The sequence below is a fragment of the Grampus griseus genome (assembly GCF_964374135.1).
Source record: "Grampus griseus genome assembly, chromosome: 13".
NCBI classification, from domain to species: Eukaryota; Metazoa; Chordata; class Mammalia; order Artiodactyla; family Delphinidae; genus Grampus; species Grampus griseus.
The window spans coordinates 38,162,485-38,183,370 of record NC_139007.1 but is presented as its reverse complement, the minus strand read 5'-3'; the positions used below and the strand labels follow the sequence as shown (position 1 = coordinate 38,183,370).

At 39.4% G+C, this 20,886-nt stretch overlaps 1 protein-coding gene across 1 annotated transcript in view; it reads left to right on the top strand.

Annotated features, from left to right (window-relative positions):
- Positions 1 to 2,866: 2,866 nt before the first annotated feature.
- OSTM1 (osteoclastogenesis associated transmembrane protein 1) overlaps positions 2,867 to 20,886 on the top strand; it is a 38,971-nt gene continuing 20,951 nt past the window's right edge. Inside the window, exons 1-2 of the mRNA XM_082668793.1 lie at positions 2,867 to 3,311; positions 17,349 to 17,463. Of these exons, the coding sequence (XP_082524919.1) occupies positions 2,907 to 3,311; positions 17,349 to 17,463 (520 nt within the window). The 5' untranslated portion in view covers positions 2,867 to 2,906. The remainder of the gene's footprint in view (positions 3,312 to 17,348; positions 17,464 to 20,886) is intronic.

Here is a 20,886-nt window from a genome sequence, read left to right as displayed (position 1 = left end):
CATTATACATTACTACCTTCTAATTCTCAGATCCCATTCAAATTTCGCTAGTTGTCTGAATAATGTCCTTTATGTCAGGTGCAATTCCTCAATCTTTTCTTGACTCTTGTAGACATAACACTATAGATTATAGGCTAGATATTTTGCAGAATGAAACAACTTGATTTATCTGATGTTTTCTCATGATTAGAATCAGGTTATGCATCTTTGGTAGGAATATAATAGAATTGGTGCTATGTTCTTCTAAATGCATTCTATCAGGTGGCATACAATTTCTATTTGTCCCATTATGATGACGTTCATGTTGGTCATTTGATTAATGTGGGATCTGACAGACTTCTCCACTGTAAATTTACTCATTTTTTCCATTTATAATTAATACATTTTTTAGCAGATGACTTTGAATAGATGTAAATATTTTAATCCCCATGAAACATTCAGCTTATTCATTTATTTAAATATATCACTATAGGTTCATGGTTTCCTGTTTTATTCAATGGTTTACGACCCATTAACCATCATTATTTATTTTGATGCTCATATTGTTCCAGATTTGGCCAGTGGGAGCCTAGTTAAGCTGGCTTCTGTGTGTTCTTGACACATCCCCATCATTCTCTCAGCACTTCCTTACTTTCTGGTACAAAATGATGATCCAGGCTAAACTTCTGCTTTTCCTACCCCAGTGGTAGAATTGGCTGTTCCTCCAAGGATTCTTGATTCCTTTTAGTGGGGAATGACATTTAGAAGCCACAATCTATTTCTGTATGTATTTGCAGCCACTAATAATACATACATTGCTAATTCTAATCCAACACTACAGAGTTCATTCTACTTTTCTCCCTTTTCATATTTGTAACTCCCTTCTTGGACAATGAGAAACCAGACTCCCATTATCCTTAATATATTTACCTATTTGATCAATCCTTCTGAAGGTAAGCAAACTCCCAGTCACTGCTGTACCCTCCCTTACAGGGAAACCCTTCTTACCCAACTCAGAATCCAATACCCTGCATCAGGATACCCCCACCCCCACCCTGGTCATGTCTTCCTCGTCTTCCCTGTGCTCTGACACCCCTCTCTGGGCCTCTGACACCCCCACCCCACCAAGCATGGATGCCAACCTTACGCTACTTGATCTAACGGCTTTAGGATGGAATTGCTCCAGGAAGGGAAGTTTGAAATTGAGCGGTTTGTCCAGGATTTTCCAGGTTTTTGCATTGGATGCAGGTTTGTGCTGCATGCACTCTAGGAACTCCTTCAGTCCTAAGGAAACCTGGACATTAGCCACCCCAGTAAAATAAGTTGTCTTAATTTTCTCAAATGTCATCCTATAACTTTTAGGTCTTTCTACATGTTAGAATTACCATTCTTTAAGAGTTCTTTAGGAACCATTATGAGTAAATTATTAAACCTCCGTGGAAAGTAATATAGCACAATCAACAACATCACAAATACACATACTCTCTGATCCAGCAAGTCTACTGCTAGGAATTTATCTTAAACATATACCAACCTTGTATAGATATGATTATTACCTGCAATATTGTTTGTAATAGTAAAAGAATAAAGAGGCATGTTAAAGAAATTATGGGCCTTTTCTCCCTTCCCATTAGGAACACAAAACAATAATCAAACAGACTTAAAAAGGTAACTCTACCAACTCTCAGAAACATAAATTAGCACCATAAGATGAATAGGAATTAGTACAGCCACTCTGCAATTTACAAGGCAAAAACGAAAGCGGGATGACACAAAACAGCCAGGAAATAATTTTTCTACCAAATTTGTTAGCATATGCTTGTCAGAAAACCGTTTTCCAGGTCATTAGCTAAATTCTTTTTACAGCCCAGTAGTGGTATCAGGAAGCTTTTCCGAGTGTCCCCAAAGATTGCCCTGGGCTTGTCAGAAACTGGATAGGAGTTTGAAATTGAGCGGTTTGGCAAGGATTTTCCAGGTTTTTGCACTGGGATACAGGCTTGGGCTGCACCCCAGGAACCCCTTCAGTCGCAAGGAAACCTGGACATTAGCCACCCAAGGACCAGGCTACACAGTGAGAGAACTTAGACCTGCGCTGTCCGACACAGCACCGCTCGCCAGATAGGGCTATTTACATTCACATTAAATACAGTTAAAAATTCAGTTCCCCGGTGGCAGTAGCCACGTTACGAGTGTTCCACAGCCGCAAGTGGCTAGTGGCTACTGTATGAGCGCAGATACAGAATCTTTGCATCACCTCAGGAAGTCTATCGGACAGCGCTGACACAGATAAGTTTTTTTTTTTTAAAAAAAGCTTTAAGCCGCTAGGCTCCACTATCAAAAATAATCAACACACGTCATTACTCTTTCCAAATATTTTGAGGGGGAAAATTATGCTAAGAAATACCAAGTAAAAAAACCTGCAAGGCACGTGCCAGCAGGCTTTCTCAGAGAACTCACTCGTAATTCCCACGGCGGAGGCCGTCCGTCTTTCTGTGGCACATAACTCCTCAGACTTCTAGAACTCAACGAACTCCTAAAGAGGTGGGCAACCGAGGGCAAGACCCCAGAGATTTAACTGCTCAAAGCTGCCAACGCCTATATTCATAGGGCAGGCGAGCCTCAGCTCCGGCCTCCACAGCTGACGCCAACCGGGTCTCGCGCGCCCCTCGGTCAGGCGCTTGCCACAGGCTGGGAGCGCGAAACCGCCACTGTGTGCGCGCTCCCGCACGCGCGCCGGCCCGCGGCGCGAGAGGCTCTCTGCAGCCAATGGGGCGGGGCGCCGCGCGCCGGAGGCGGGGCCGTGACGCGCGCGCCTCGTGACCCTGCTCGCGGCCTGCGCCCAAGGAAACCGGAAGCGGCAGCTGTCCGCAGCACCGATTAGGGGCGGAGAGGTGGAGGTCTGTACCTTGGGGTTCGTGAACCCCGCGATGGACCCGGACCGGACAGTCGCGCAACGGAGGTCATCGTTGCTGCTGCTGCGGCTGCTGCTAGTGGCGCTGCTGTGGTCGGGGCTGGCTCTGGGCACCTTCTCCTTGGGCAGCAGTCCCCACCGGGTCCTCCACGACCTCTTGTCGGAGGAGCAGTTGCTGAAGGTGGAGGACTTGTCCCTGGCTCTACTGCAGGGCGGAAGCATGGGGCCACTGTCATTACCCCCAGACTTGCCGGATCTGGATCCCGAGTGCCGGGAGCTGCTGCTGGACTTCGCCAACAGCAGCGCAGAGCTGACCGGGTGTCTAGTGCGCGGCGCCCGGCCGGTGCGCCTCTGTCAGACCTGCTATCCTCTCTTCCAACAGGTCGCCAGCAAGATGGACAACATCAGCCGAGCCGTAGGGGTGGGTAGAAGGCACACCCGGGACCTCTGGCGTGGATTGTTGGAAAGGGAGGAGGATGGAATGATGGTTATCTCGGGGTGGGGGGGGGTGTTCAGTTTCCCCTTTTGTGAGAAAAAGAGGTTGGATTGGGACTGTGGAGTTAGGGGCATCAGAAAAGTGGGTGGCATTATGGGGCGTGGGGTTTGGATTTTTGCTTCCATGGCTGCTGTTGGGCATCTTTGGGTACATATTTGCAGATAGGTATGACTAGTTTTCTTGGGGCTTCTGCACCCCAACTCTACCTTTCGTCACCTCTTTCCCCCCAGTCTGCCACAGCTTCTTCCCATCTCCACCTGGAGTTCCCAGGAAGGACTCTTTCCTGAAACCCCAGGTGGAGTGGGGAAACTATAGTGTGCTGGTGGTAAGGAGCTTGAGCTCTGTAGCCAGGCATTTTCAGATCCACCACTTTCTAGCAGTTGGACCTTGGATTAATTATCTTGGAGTCTATCTTGGAGTTTCCTCCTCTGTAGAATGGAGAAAAACCGCTGCCAGATGTGACTGTTAAAAAAATAAAAAGAGATAATGCATGAGAGTTCATTTTAGTCATTAATACAGGCTGGAGCCATTCTGCCAGGAGACCAGTTCTCTGCTTATTAGAGGTGTACTCTGGGCAAGTTATATTCTCTGTAACTGTTGTCTCATCTGTAAGATGGGGATGAGAGGAACTCTTAGAAAACTATTACTACACATAGTAACAGTTCTCAGTAAATGGGAACTAAAATTTTACAAAAGGGTAAATCTGCCTTCCACTCTTGGTACTCTTTGAGCTCTCTGGTCATGTGGTTGGTGCTGTGAGGGTCTTAATTAAAAGAAAGAAAGAGAAAGAAAGGAAGGCAGGGAGGGAGGAAGGAAGACAGGCAGGCACAGACATGTCCTTGTTCCTAAGTACCTTAAAGGGGCTAGAGTAGGAAAGGATTAGTGTCAGGGCTGGTGGGAGTCATGAGGTATGGGCTGGATATGCCTTGTAAAGGAAAAACAGGAGAAATGACTTTGCGATTATGGAGTGGAAAGTTCCTCTTGTACTGGGAGAAAAAGTCTCATGAAAATGTGGTTGGAATTATTTCATAAATCATAGTTGATTTGACAAAATATAAACATATATAGTTGCATCCTACTTTGTCAGCTTGATATTACTTGACATAAATATGTATTTTTTACAAAAATAGGGAATTTATTTGCATTAAATAAATTCTGTGGCCAGTCTCTGTAAAGAGCTACTTTTCAAGGTACTTTAAGTAAATGTAGACCTACATGTAGTATTTTTCAGGCATACTTCTCCTGGGTATAGCAAGGGATATGTGTGTGTGTGTGTGTGTGTGTGTATGTATATATATACATATATATATATATATATATAGTATATCTCACCATGATTTTAAAGTAAAACACCAAAGACTTGTCCCTGTCAACTACAGCAGGATATGATATGGCATCATATTCTGTTTTAAGCAGTTAGGTGCATTGTTCTGTGGCCAGAATGACCGTGAGTCCTGAAGCAAAGCTTGGATCTTTTGAGGCAGCAAACACATTCCTCATTTGTGTAGTTTCTGTGGAATTAAGAAGAGGTTAAAAAATTACCCCAAACTCTGGTGGCACAGTGATGGGCATCTGTGGGCCAATTATGGGCATATTTGTATATGAATTTCCACATGAATTCCCTACTGCCTACAGGAGGCTTCCCAGTGTGGAGACGGCAGAAACTTGCTTCCTCTGCTTTGTGTCTGATTCTACCAGTGACCTGCACACCCAGCTCGCCTCACTGTTGTGTGAAGGAACGGGGTAAAGAGATAAAAAGAGGCAGAAACCCCTTTCCCCAATCCGTATTTCCTCTCCAACTCATCCTAGATCTTGCCTACCCCCCATCCCCTTTCCTCAGTAGAGCTGGATGTGGTAGCTCAAAAGCATGATTTCTGCAGTTGTGAGGTACTTCGTGGATTTTATAGGCCTTTTCAGATTGGTCTGGGAATTGAACCATTATGTGTAATGATGAACCTATGGAAAATTATGTCTGAGTTTCTTAGGAGTGAACTTAAAGGAATCAGTTGTCCTTTGTGTGTGTGTGGCAGGGAATTGTTTCTGGAGAGTAGTGTATTTTCTTTGACTCACATAGACTCAGTCTTTCATTTAAATAAGCTTAATTAGCAAGCACATGCTATTCTTAAATATTGGGCTGGTTAAAGGGTATTTGAAGGAAAAGGAGGGTAAAGTCCAGGCCTTAAACTGTCAGTGTAGTTGGGGAAATAAAAATAAATCTATACTGAGAAAAAGAAAAAGGGAAAAAATCATCAATGTGAGTGTTATAAATTGTACAATAGGATTTTAGAACAAAAGAGTGAAGGAGATGCTGAATTAAAGGAGGGAACAGAGCAAGGTGGGGTTAATCAGAGAATACCTACAAGTGGAATTATGAACAAGACATTCTTTCTCACCTCTTTAGGGTGAATCAATGTCCATGGATTGATTGAGAGAGGAGGGGAGTATAACAAGGAGAAAAAGATCAAAGGTAGAAATTAGTAAGCTATTTCTGTGGTACAGCAAGCTGATTCATTTAACTGTAAAAGAGTTATCTGATGAGAATTCTATTTTCTAGTCACTTCCTCTTGGAATTACTGGGTCAAGGACTAATAATATAAAACTAATATAAAACAAATAATATCATTTTATTATCTCAAGGTAAAGAATACAGTGATTTGTGAAACCTGAATAGTAGAATTGACGGATTCCCTCTTACTTAGAGTCATAGTTTCTTCTTTAATTTAAACTGAAAAGAGATGTAGTTTCATTGAGCTGTTCAACATCACTAGAGTGGTTGCCAGGTTGCTTTGGCCCCCCAAATTCTGAATTGCTAATCTTCATCTTATTATACTTGGTTTGTTTAAAATTTATATAAGCAGATAGACATATAGATATGTATATATATATTACCTATGATTGGAGGTATGTATCTGGAAGTGTTCAACATAGTTTTAGTCTCTTTCATTGGAGATCAGAAAATGTAGTGCTTCTTTTTCACTAAAAAAAAAAATTACTGAGTACCTGTTATGTGCCAGGGTAGTGGTAGTAACTAGGCATATAGCTGTGAATGAGCAGAGCTTGTAGTCTGGTAGGGGAAACAGACATTAAACATATTGTTATAAAAGTAATTATTTAATTCAAGTGTGATAAGTGTTGCAGAGAAAAAAATCCCAGATGCTGCCAAAGCATATAACAAGAATGCAGATCTTGAGCATTCAAGATCAGCTGAGAGTAGATAGAAGTGGTCAGTGATTAAAGCTGACACCTAAAATTTGAGAAGGTTGGGGAGGAGAGAGAATGTATACATGTTACGAAGTAGCAGATGTGAAGACTCTGAATGGGAGTCTGGTATGTTTAAGGACTAGAAAGAACTCAAAGCACTGTGAGCCAGGAGGAGACTAGTGATCTGAGCCTGAGGAAGTGGGCAGGTGCCAGGTCATATTAACTGTAGGGTATTACTAAGGGTTTTAGTCTTTGATTTTAAAGCAGTGTGATATTACTGAAGGGTTTAATTCTGTGAATGATATGATCCGATTTGTACTTTAAAAGGTCATTATGGCTACATGAGAGAAAATGGAGGGGACAGGGACTGGGGAGGGTAGGGGAATAGTATGTGTGGGGAAATGAATTAAGAGACTCTTACAGTGATGTGAGAAATGGTGGTGGCTAGGCCACATGGGGGCCATTGTGATGGGGAGAAATGGATAGATTTCAGAGATATTTAGGAGGTAGAACTGACAAAACTTGGTAGTTAATTGAATATGGAATATGAAGGAAAGGAACGATGATTTCCAGGGTTTTAATAAGAGCAGCTTAGTGAATAGGGTTGCTGTTTACTAAGATGGAGGGAGGAACCTGTTTGGTGGGGGAAGATCATGAACTTGATATTGAACTTGTTGATTCTGAGGTGTTTATGAGACATCTAGGTGGAGATATTGCATATGTGGTTGGATGTGTGTGTCTAGAGATGTGGATTGGGGATAATAGGTTTGGGAGTAGTCAGCTTAAAAGTAGTGTTTGAAACCATGGCATGATGAGTTTGAGTAAGAAGTGAGAATACATAAGAACTGCTGGGTTGAAGATTTGGTTAGAAGATAAAATATTGAAAGAGACCAAGAAAGAAGAGTCGGAGAGATTAAGAAAAATCAGGAGAATGTGCTGTCCTATAAATCAGGGAAAAGGGAAGGGGTGGTTATTTGTGTCAAATCCAGCTGAGAGGACCAGAAGTGAATCTATCAACATTGGCATTCTTGGTGCCATAAGAGCCATTTTGAGGGAGCACTTGGGGGTGGGAGTAAGATTAAAGTAGATTAAATAATGAATGGAAGATGAGGAAGTGGGAATAGTGATGTTACACAACTAAAAGTTTGGCCATAAGGAAGAGATAAGAAAGGTCACTAAAGAGGAATTGAGACTCAGGGATTTTCTTTTAATTTCTTTCGGTTCCTTTGTCCCTCCATCCCTCTGTCTCTACTTCCCTTCTTCCTTTCTTAAGATGGGAGAGACCTGAACATGTTCAAATGCTGATAGGAAGAATCCTATAGAGAGAGGGAAGATATAGGAAACAGTGGGAAAGTAAACAAGGTCAGTTTTCCTGAGAAGGCAGAGTAGTTGAGATCTAAGGCATCCACAGAGAGAGAGAGAGATGAGCCTTTGACAGGGGCAGGCACGTTCTGCACTCTAACAGGAGGGTAGAAGGAGAGGTTGGGTGTAGAGGGGTAGGCAGATCAGAGTTTCAGCTTGATGGTCTCTGTTTTCACTGTCAACCAGGAGGCTAGATCTTCACTTGAGAGTAAAGGGTGAGAGGGATATCAGAGTTTCAAGGGAGAGTGGAGAAGATTGCAATAGTGGTGTTAATCAGGGGAGAATGAGCAGACAGGCAAGTGAGGAGTACAGTTTGGGATTATGGATTTATTGTGGAAATAATCTGTCTGGTTGTTTGCATTTAGCCAAATAGGCATGATGAAAGTGTATTGTTGGATTCATTGTGGTTAGGTTTCTGCTAAGTGGTTGTGACAGATTTGAGTTCTAAAAGTTCTAAATATAAACCAAAGGCCAATGTTTTTTGTCATATGCTAGGTGTTGGGAATACAAAGATATAAGACAAAGTTTCCATCCTAAAGGAACTTTTGTCCAAATAAGGAACCTAGACATATATAGGTGGATATCATGCTTTAAGAAACTGAGCCTCGGAGTGATTAAGTAACTTACCCAAGACCATGCAGTGAAAGAGGCTGGGTTTGAATCCAAAAGGATACTACTGCCTATTTCATAGAGTTGTTACAAGGATTAAGTGAGTTATACATTTAGAGCTTTTAGAACCATTAGGTATTCAAAAGTACATCATCGTTGTTGGGATTATTCATCACTAACCTTCCATTCTCACTGTTGCTACTATCTTCTCATTATACATGAACTATGGAAATAGTCTATTTAGTCTCCTGCTTCACCCTACATATTGTGACATAGACCTATGCTCTCCAAACTCTGCTTTTCATGCCATCTTCCTCAAAAATCTTAAAAAGTTTCCCACTGTGTGACTCTCATAACCCTCAAGACGTTTCATTACCTTGCCCTGACTTCTCCCTCTACTGCCTCTACTTTCATAGAGGTACCTTCCACTGGTCTCCTGAATACTCCCTGAATACTGCATAACCATTCCTACTTTCACCCCTTGATCATTTTATTTACCCCATTTTAAAACCTTCTTCCCTTTCTTAGTATAGGGCTTAGTTCAAATCCTGCTTCCTCCATGAACTCTCCTTATTTCTCCCAACTACTCTGATGTCTTCCTCAACTGAACTGTTCCGCACGTTGACCACTCATACAGGTTATTCTGTATTGATTTTGATTTTGACTTATTTATTTATTTTTATTTTTAATTTTTTCTTTGTACAGCAGGTTCTTATTAGTCATCAATTTTATACACATCAGTGTATACATGTCAATCCCAATCACCCAGTTCATCCCACCACACCCACCCCCCCGCAGCTTTCCCCCCTTGGTGTCCATACGTTTGTTCTCTATATCTGTGTCTCAATTTCTGCCCTGCAAACCGGTTCATCTGTACCATTTTTCTAGGTTCCACATATATGCGTTAACATACGATATTTGTTTTTCTCTTTGACTTACTTCACTCTGTATGACACTCTCTAGATCCATCCACGTCTCAACAAATGACCCAGTTTCATTCCTTTTTATGGCTGAGTAATATTGCATTGTATCTATGTGCCACATCTTCTTTATCCATTCTTCTGTTGATGGGCAGTTAGGTTGCTTCCATGACCTGGCTATTGTAAATAGTGCTGCAGTGAACATTGGGGTGCATGTGTCTTTTTGAATTGTGGTTTTCTCTGGGTATATGCCCAGTAGTGGGATTGCTGGATCATATGGTAATTCTATTCTTAGTTTTTTAAGGAACCTCCCTACTGTTCTCCATAGTGGCTGTATCAGTTTACATTCCCATCAACAATGCAAGAGGGTTCCCTTTTCTCCACACCCTCTCCAGCATTTGTTGTTTGTAGATTTTCTGATGATGCCCATTCTAACTGGTGTGAGGTGATACCTCATTGTAGTTTTGATTTGCATTTCTCTAATAATTAGTGATGTTGAGCAGCTTTTCATGTGCTTCTTGGCCATCTGTATGTCTTCTTTGGAGAAATGTCTGTTTAGGTCTTCTGCCCATTTTTGGATTGGGTTGTTTGTTTTTTAATATTGAGCTGCATGAGCTGTTTATATATTTTGCAGATTAATCCTTTGTCCGTTGATTCATTTGCAAATATTTTCTCCCATTCTGAGAGTTGTCTTTTCGTCTTGTTTATGGTTTCCTTTGCTTTGCAAAAGCTTTTAAGTTTCATTAGGTCCCATTTGTTTATTTTTCGTTTTATTTCCATTACTCTAGGAGGTGGATCAAAAAAGATTTTGCTGTGATTTATGTCAAAGAGTGTTCTTCCTATGTTTTCCTCTAAGAGTTTTATAGTGTCCAGTCTTACATTTAGGTCTCAAATCCATTTTGAGTTTATTTTTGTGTGTGGTGTTCGGGAGTGTTCTAATTTCATTCTTTTACATGTAGCTGTCCAGTTTTCCCAGCACCACTTATTGAAAATACAATTATTTCCATTGTATATACTTGCCTCCTTTGTCATAGATTAGTTGACCATAGGTGTGTGGGTTTACCTCTGGGCTTTCTATCTTGTTCCATTGATCTATGTTTCTGTTTTTGTGCCAGTACCATATTGTCTTGATTACTGTAGGTTTGTAGTATAGTCTGAATTCAGAGAGTCTGATTCCTCCAGCTCCGTTTTTTTCCCTCAAGACTGCTTTGGCTATTCGGGGTCTTTTTTTTTTTTTTTTTTTTTTGCGGTACGCGGGCCTCTCACTGTTGTGGCCTCTCCCACCGCGGAGCACAGGCTCCGGATGCGCAGGCTCAGTGGCCATGGCTCACGGGCCCAGCCGCTCCACGGCATGTAGGATCCTCCCAGACTGGGGCATGAACCCGTGTCCCCTGCATCTGCAGGCGGACTCTCAACTACTGCACCACCAGGGAAGCCCTATTCGGGGTCTTTTGTGTCTCCATACAAATTTGAAGATTTTTTGTCCTAGTTCTATAAAAAATGGCATTGGTAACATGATACAGATTGCATTGAATCTGTAGATTGCTTTGGGTAGTATAGTCATTTTCACAATATTGATTCTTCCAATCCAAGAACATGTAATATCTCTCCATCTGTTGGTATCATCCTTAATTTCTTTCATCAGTGTCTTATAGTTTTCTGCATTCAGGTATTTTGTCTCCCTAGGTAGGTTTATTCCTAGGTATTTTATTCTTTTTATTGCAGTGGTAAATGGGAATGTTTCCTTAATTTCTCTTTCTGATTTTTCATCCTTAGTGTATAGGAATGCAAGAGATTTCTGTGCATTAATTTTATATCCTGCAACTTTACCAAATTCATTGATCAGCTCTAGTAGTTTTCTGGTGGCATCTTTAGGATTCTCTATGTATAGTATCATGTCATCTGCAAACAGTGACAGCCTTACTTCTTCTTTTCCAATTTGTATTCCTTTTATTTGTTTTTCTTCTCTGATTGCTGAGGCTAGGACTTCCAAAACTATGTTGAATAATAGCGGTGATTGTGGACATCCTTGTCTTGTTCCTGATCTTAGAGGAAATGCTTTCAGTTTTTCACCATTGAGAATGATGTTTACTGTGGGTTTGTCGTATATGGCCTTTATTATGTTGAGGTAGGTTCCCTCTATGCCCACTTTCTGGAGAGTTTTCATCATAAATGGGTGTTTAATATTGTCAAAAGCTTTTTCTGCATCTATTGAGATGATCATATGGTTTTTATTCTTCAATTTGTTAATATGATGTATCACATTGATTGATTTGTGTATATTGAAGAATCCTTGCATCCCTGGGATAAATCCCACTTGATCATGGTGTATGATCCTTTTAATGTGTTGTTGGATTCTGTTTGCTAGTATTTTGTTGAGGAATTTTGCATCTATATTTATCAGTGCTATTGGTCTGTAATTTTCTATTTTTGTAGTATCTTTGTCTGGTTTTGGTATCAGGGTGATGGTGGCCTCATAGAATGAGTTTGGAAGTGTTCCTTCCTCTGCAATTTTTTTGGAAGAGTTTGAGAAGGATGGATGTTAGCTCTTCTCTAAGTGTTTGATAGAATTCACCTGAGAAGCCATCTGGTCCTGGACTTTTGTTTGTTGGAAAATTTTTAATCACAGTTTCAATTTCATTACTTGTGATTGGTCTGTTCATATTTTCTATTTCTTTCTGGTTCAGTCTTGGAAGGTTATACCTTTCTAAGAATTTGTCCATTTCTTCCAGGTTGTCCATTTTATTGGCATAGAGTTGCTTGTAGTAGTCTCTTAGGATGCTTTGTATTTCTGTGGTGTCTGTTGTAACTTCTCCCTTTTCATTTCTATTTTTATTGATTTGAGTCCTCTCCCTTTTTGTTAATGAGTCTGGCTAATGGTTTATCAATTTTGTTTATCTTCTCAAAGAACCAGCTTTTAGTTTTATTGATCTTTGCTATTGTTTTCTTTGTTTCTATTTCATTTATTTCTGCTCTGATCTTTATGATTTCTTTCCTTCTGCTAACTGGGTTTTGTTTGTTCTTTCTCTAGTTCCTTTAGGTGTAAGGTTAGATTATTTATTTGAGATTTTTCTTGTTTCTTGAGGTAGGCTTGTATAGCTATAAACTTCCCTCTTAGAACTGCTTTTGCTGCATCCCGTAGGTTTTGGATTGTCGTGTTTTTATTGTCATTTGTCTCTAGGTATTTTTCATTTCCTCTTTGATTTCTTCAGTGATCTCTTGGTTTTAGTAACGTAGTGTTTAGCCTCCATGTGTTTGTGTTTTTTACGTTTTTCCCCTGTAATTCATTTCTAATCTCATAGCGTTGTGGTCTAAAAAGATGCTTGATATGATTTCAGTTTTCTTAAATTTACTGAGGCTTAATTTGTGACCCAAGATGTGATCTGTCCTGGAGAATGTTCTGTGCACACTTGAGAAGACAGTGTAATCTGCCGTTTTTGGATGGAATGTCCTATAAATATCAATTAAATCTATCTGGTCTATTTGTGTCATTTAAAGCTTCTGTTTCCTTATTTATTTTCATTTTGGATGATCTGTCCATTGGTGTAAGTGAGGTGTTAAAGTCCCCAACTATTTTGTGTTACTGTCGATTTCCTCTTTTACATCTGTTAGCAGTTGCCTTATGTATTGAGGTGCTTCTATGTTGGGTGCATATATATTTATAATTGTTATATCTTCTTGGATTGATCCCTTGATCATTATGTAGTGTCCTTCCTTGTCTCTTGTAACATTGTTTATTTTAAAGTCTATTTTATCTGATATGAGTATTGCTACTCCAGTTTTCTTTTGATTTCCATTTGCATGGAATATCTTTTTCCATCCCATCACTTTTAGTATCTATGTTTCCCTAGGTCTGAAGTGGGTCTCTTGTAGACAGCATATATATGGGTCTTGTTTTTCTATCCATTCAGCAAGCCTGTGTCTTTTGGTTGGAGCATTTAATCCATTCACGTTTGAGGTAATTATCGATATGTATGTTACTCTGACCATTTTCTTAATTGTTTTGGGTTTGTTTTTGTAGGTCCTTTTCTTCTCTTGTGTTTCCCACTTAGAGATGTTCCTTTAGCATTTGTTGTAGAGCTGGTTTGGTGGTGCTGAATTCTCTTAGCTTTTGCTTGTCTGTAAAGCTTTTGATTTCTCCATCGAATCTGAATGAGATCCTTGCCAGGTAGAATAATCTTGGCTGTAGGTTCTTCCCTTTCATTACTTTAAGTATATCATGCCACTCCCTTCTGGCTTATAGAGTGTCTGCTGAGAAATCAGCTGTGAAACTTATGGGAGTTCCCTTGTATGTTATTTGTCATTTTTCCCTTGCTGCTTTCAATAATTTTTCTTTGTCTTTAATTTTTGCCAATTTGATTAGTATGTGTCTTGGCGTTTTTCTCCTTGGGTTTATCCTGTATGGGACTCGCTGCGCTTCCTGGACTTGGATGGCTATTTCATTTCCCATATTAGGGAAGTTTTCGACTATAATCTCTTCAAATATCTTCTCAGGTCCTTTCTCTCTCTCTTCTCCTTCTGGGACCCCTATAATGCGAATGTTGTTGCATTTAATGTTGTCCCAGAGGTCTCTTAGGCTGTCTTCATTTCTTTTCATTCTTTTTTCTTTATTCTGTTCTGCAGCAGTGAATTCCACCATTCTGTCTTCCAGGTCACTTATCCGTTCTTCTGCCTCAGTTATTCTGCTATTGATTCCTTCTAGTGTAGTTTTCATTTCAGTTATTGTATTGTTCATCTCTGTTTGTTTGTTCTTTAATTCTTCTAGGTCTTTGTTAAACATTTCTTGCATCTTCTCGATCTTTTCCTCTGTTGTTTTTCCGAGGTCCTGGATCATCTTCATATTATTATTCTGAATTCTTTTTCTGGAAGGTTGTCTATCTCCACTTCATTTAGTTGTTTTTCCGGGGTTTTATCTTGTTCCTTCATCTGGCACATAGCCCTCTTCCTTTTCATCTTGTCTGTCTTTCTGTGAATGTGGTTTTTGTTCCACAGGCTGTGGGTTTTTTCCCACAGTATTGTAGTTCTTCTTGCTTTTGCTGTCTGCCCTCTGGTGGGTGAGGCTATCTAAGAGGCTTGTGCAGGTTTCCTGATGGGAGGGACTGGTGGTGGGTAGAGCTGGGTGTTGCTCTGGTGGGCAGAGCTCAGTAAAACTTTAATCCACTTGACTGCTGATGGGTGGGGCTGGGTTCCCTCCCTTTTGGTTGTTTGACCTGAGGCAACCCAACACTGGAGCCTACCTGGGCTCTTTGGTGGGGCTAATGGCCGACTCTGGGAGGGCTCATGCCAAGGAGTACTTCCCAGAACTTCTGCTGCCAGTGTCCTTGTCCCCATGGTGAGCCACAGCCACCCCCCCGCCTCTGCAGGAGACCCTCCAACACTAGCAGGTAGGTCTGGTTCAGTCTCCCCTGGGTTCACTGCTCCTTCCCCTGGGTCCCGACGCGCATACTACTTTGTGTGTACCCTCCAAGAGTGGAGTCTCTGTTTCCCCCAGTCCTGTTGAAGTCCTGCAATCAGATCCCACTAGTCTTCAAAGTCTGATTCTCTAGGAATTCCTCCTCCCGTTGCCGGACCCCCAGGTTGGGAAGCCTGATGTGGGGCTCAGAACCTTCACTCCAGTGGGTGGACTTCTGTGGTATAATTGTTCTCCAGTCTGTGAGTCACCCACCCAGCAGTTATGGGATTTGATTTTGCTGTGATTGTGCCCCTACCGTCTCATTGTGGCTTCTCCTTTGTCTTTGGATGTGGGGTGTCTTTTTTTGGTGAGTTCCAGTGCCTTCCTGTCGATGATTGTCCAGCAGCTAGTTGTGATTCTGGTGTTCTCACAAGAGGGAGCGAGAGCACGTCCTTCTACTCCACCATCTTCGTTCAGGCCCCTAGTTTCTATCTGTATTGATTTTTAAAATATCCAATCATCTACTTATAAGACTCTACTTAAGTAACTGGTTATACTTAGCCAGCTACACCCACTTAGAGCACTTCTTGTTGGCAACAGGTAGCTAGGTGAAATAGCATATATCAGTTACTTACTAGGTGCCAGACATTGTGCTAAGTGATTAACATATGGTATTTCATGTAATGCTGTACCTGTAGGACTCATGATCATGAAACTGAGCCTCAGAGAGTTTACCTCAGCTGTCCAAGATTACCAGCTAGTAATCCAGGTTTGTCTGACTCTTTAGGCCATGCTCTACTTTAATCTGGTGGGTAAATTATCACAAACCATTGTTTGATCTTTTATGAAATCTTCTTCTATAGCTGATATTGCTCTGAAAGCAATTCCAAGAAAAGGGCTTTTTAAAATGTTTTATTCAGGACTTCCCTGGTGGTGCAGTGGTTGAGAGTCCACCTGCCGATGCGGGGGACACAGGTTCGTGCCCCGGTCCGGGAAGATCCCACATGCCATGGAGCGGCTAGGCCCAGGAGCCATGGCCGCTGAGCCTGCGCGTCCGGAGCCTGTGCTCCGAACGGGAGAGGCCACAACAGTGAGGGGCCCGCGTACCACAGAAAAAAAAAAAAAAGTAAAATGTTTTATTCAATTTACTATTTTAAAGGCAAGCATTCATTTGGCTGCATGTTTTAATGAGAAAACAAAACTAAGCCACAGAAAGGGTAATCATCCCAAAATGATCTTCAGAAATATTTTAAAACAAGAATTCTGCTGTTAAGCCCTCCTTCCCTCTTTTCTTATCCCACATGGCTGATCAGTTCTTTTCTAGAGTTAACATATTCTCTCTTTTATTACTAATGACACTATTTAATTCCTTATCTGTATGTCTCTGGGGAGGTTTTGAAGACCCAGTGTTGATGGCATTCCTTTATACTCTTTGTATACTCAGAACTCCAAGATTCTTATAGTGCCGGGTAAACAGTAGGAGTTAAATAACTTTGAAAGAATGAAGAGTCAGCAGGACTTAGTTCTTTGCTTGGGGCAAAAAGGAAAGGAAATAGATAAGGATCCAATAATTTAGGAACTTGAATTTATTATTTGCATAGTGTGAGTTTCATTATTAAAACGATCTGTGGAAAGCATGTTCTTCTATCTGGGTACAAACTATTTCGGTACAAACTAGATGTATCACATTTTCTTGTGGGTTTTAAGATTTTGAGCCAAAAAATGTCCAGAAGATGAAACAATTTTTTTCTGTTGTTTTTTGTTTTTTGTTTTTTGTGGTATGCGGCCTTCTCACTGTTGTGGCCTCTCCCGTTGCGGAGCACAGGCTCCGGACACGCAGGCTCCGGACATGCAGGCTCAGCGGCCATGGCTTACGGGCCTAGCCGCTCTGCGGCATGTGGGATCTTCCCGGACCGGGGCACGAACCTGTGTCCCCTGCATCAGCAGGCAGACTCTCAACCACTGCGCCACCAGGGAAGCCCTGAAACAATGTTTTGTGATCATTTATCCACCAAGTTTTTAAAAATGTGTAAATAATATATGTTCATTGTAGAAAAATTTAGTGTAAAAGAGGCAAAAAAGAAATTGAAAATTGCTCTATTTCCATTATTCAGAGATAACTACTGCTACATTTTGGTGAATAGCTTTCCAGAATTTTTTCCTGTGCGTAAGGAGTAAGAAATATTACATGTGGGCCTAAGCAGTTGAGATTGTACCATAGAAGCAAGTACTTATTTATTTAAGAAGCAAAGATTTTCTTCCCTTGCAAGTGAACCTGGTGCCAATAAATGTTAGCTGCTATTGTTTTATTACAGTTGTTATTATTAATGACATCATTATTTGATTATAGCAAAAAAATTAAATGCTTATAATAAATATTTGAATTATTTTTATAAGGTTTTTTGCCTCAAATAGTTGTTTGGGAAGTCTAAAAATATTCAGAGTGTATTTTTCTTTCTTTTTCTTTTGTCGTTATAGAATTCCTCAGAGAGTCATAGTTGTGCCAGAAGTCTCTTAATGGCAGATAGAATGCAAATAGTTGTGATTCTGTCTGAGTTTTTCAATTCCACATGGCAGAAGGCAAATTGTGCAAGTAAGTAATTCTTTCATTTTCATGTTGCTGTCATGGTTCAACAGTATAGATGTCATTTTATTTGAATCTGAAAATTTTGAATATTTTTTGTTACTAAGTTTAAATGAACTGTGATTAGCATCACGGTTTATTAGTGAGAAATGCTTGGGCAAATACTGAAAGGCAGAAAAGTGTAGCAGTTAACAGTGAGCTTTGCAGTCAGACAGATCTGGAATTTATTCTAAGCTCTGCCATTTATTAGCCCTAACCTACTACTGTCAGACCTTGGGCATGTGATTTTACCTCTTGGAGCTTCAGTTTCCTCATCCGTAAATTGGTGGTAATAATGGAACCTACTTTATATGATTGTTTTGAGGAGTAAATGAAATAAACTGTGTAAAGCACTTAGCTTAGTATCTGGCATATAGTTAATGTTCAAGGAATGTTAGCTGCTTAATATAATAGTAATTATGATGTTTATAATAATCTGTGATGGGGGAGGTGATAACGTCTGTTCTACCAGTTTTGCAGGCTTGTATGTACTTGTATAATGAAATGAGATCTATTTTCAAGCATTCTTTAGGAAAATTAAAATCACTATTTCAATTCATAAGTGTTTTGACTACCAACTATGTACCAGGAAATTCTTATTTTCTATTCCTTATAATGTTTGAGGAAGGAAGTTATAGTTACAATATAACCTAAAGCAGACAAATAACTGCTATAATAAAGTTATAGAGTCTTGGGGAAGCTGAAAATAAATCAGATTGGAGAGAATTTGAAATACTTCCTGGAGGAGGTACCTTTTGATCCTACACTTTTGTGACTGGACATGATTTCAATAAGTAGAGATGAGAGGAAGGACATTGCAGATAGGGAGGCATCGTGAACAGAGGCACAGAGGTATAAAAGAGTAGTAGACGTTACAGGATGCTGGAAGCACAATGGGAGGTAAACTTGGAAAGGGAAGGTAAGACCTTGACCTATATAGTAGTTTATCACTTATGCCAACATTTTTCATACTGCCTAGAACACCAGCATAGTATTAAGAAATGGTTATATACTATAGTATCTTGGGAATTTACAATACACATAGAATATTAAAGGCAGTGAGAAGGACCTTAGGTTAAAAAAAACTTTTAAACATCATTTAACCTAGCACTTTCTGAGCTTTTTTTTTTTTTAAACTACAAAGACCCTTTCTTTTTCTTTTTTTTTTTGTGGAACCCCATTGGAAGAGAGAGACCAGTGAGGAAATTCTTAACAATGGTTTAGGCAAGAAGCAAAGAAAACATTAAGTAGGGCATGGGCTGTGGAAATAGAAAGGATAGAGTGAATTAAAAATCTGTGTATCTGTAAGTCATTAAGGAGCTTAACTTTTTAAGGACTTTGTCTTTTTGTTTAGTTCATATGAAGAAAAACTGTAAATGGGAAAAAGACTCCCTGCTAAGTTTCTTTTCCTTTGTAGTATACCATGGATATTGAATATTAACTCTTTTAATTTTGTCTCTATTAATTCAAAATTTCTGGTAATTTGAACAGAGGCTTGACTAACAGCTAACTTTTTTTTAAAGCAAATCTTTACTTTTTTGGAGTAAAACTTTTTAGTGTAAATATGATTGAACAGAGTTTGCTTAACTTATACGGAAGAGCTGTTTTTAATTATTCTTAAGCCCTTCAGAAAAATCCATTGATGTAGGAAAAAATATGTTAATTGCAAATAATTTAAAATCAGTTAATTAGAATAAGTGGGGTATGTGTTGGGATTCACTTCTTTCGACTGATGTTACTTAATTTACATACTTGAGAGGTAAAGCATCTTTTCTTTAAAAGGTATTTTGTAATGAATTTACTAATTTAAAATAGCTTTCTTCTCTGGCTATTTAAAAAAAAATAAAAAAGAAAGAAAACATTTTGCTGCATATTACTCAGTATGGTAGATTTAAAACTCTTTAGAATAAATTCTTAGGGTACTTTTGTTTTTCTGTGAGGCATCCTATCTTGAAAATATTCCTTGATTGAACTTCTTCTGAAGAAAAAATGAAATGTTTACTTCCTAATTAAAATTAATTTGGCCAAAATATATGACCAAGCAAGGTGCAGAGAAATATGACATCTTTTGGAGAATTAGATAGCTGAGTGGGCAGGAAAGACAGGAAGACTTAGTTTTCATTCTGCTTACATTTGTACCCTTTGGATTGTATACCATAGCATTTAATACCTATTCAAAAATACATAAAGATTTTTAAAACTTGACGGACTGTCCAAATCTGCCATGATTATTCATATGTTAGATGTAATCAGAGAGATTGGCTATTTTCTTTTTCCAGAGTATGCATTTTAAAAAAGTTATCTTCCATTCATTGTTTCATTCACATTTTAAAATTTATCATAATTTATATTCTGTATTTTATATGGAAATAAAATAGTTTTATAAATTTGTGCTCCTCAGATGTTTTCCCTTGGGTATTCATTCTTAAGTAATCATCTAGGACTTCCCTGGTGGTACAGTGGTTAAGACTTTGCCTTCCAATGCAGGGGATGTGGATTCGATCCCTGGTTGGGGAGGTAAGATTCCACATGCCTCGAAACCAAAAAACTAAAACATAAAACAGAAACAATATTGTAACAAATTCAATAAAGACTTTAAAAAAAGTGGTCCACATCAAAAAAAATCTTTAAATAAAATAATAAAATAATCACCTTACCTAGAAATGAATAATCTTTACCAAATTACCTGGAAACACTTCTAATTATGTTTTCTACAAATCTCTGTAATGAAGATAACATGAACATTTTCTGAAAAATTTAAAGAATTGTTCAAAAAACTTTGCAATTTTTACCAAAATTTAATAAAGCATTCTTACTTGAGCAACATAGTCTTCTGTTACAAAGCAGCGAGAAAAGAAATTTGAATGAAGGAGAAAATGAGCTAAAGAAGGTGAATAGCAAGTCAGCAATTAAATTAAATAATATTTCTCAATGTGATGGCCCTTGGTTCATTTGAACTTCACAATAAGCCAAGCCCTGTGAGGTAGAATGGGGGCTCAGAAAGTGTAAATGAACTGCAGATCAAGAGCCTAGAACTAAAATCGGAGGGCTTTAAGATTGTTCATCTGAATAGACAGTGTTCATGAGTTAAGGCCTAATTTTGTTTTTAAAGTGCTATTTGACAAATTCATTGCACAGTCTCCATTTTAAGAAATATTAGCCCTGCACTTTAGCCCTACAAAGTTTAATATCTATGCTATATACATGTTTGATATCATGGAAAACCTAGTCTTTTACTAAAGATATAAATGTAAAATACTCTTTTTTTTTCTAAAGACCTATCAGTACTACATAAAATTAAAACTAGATAATGTGAAAAAAAAGTTTTTAATAGGGTTGCACATTTTCTAATGTTAATGGTCAGCAATGATCAGGAATCAGGCATCAGGTTCT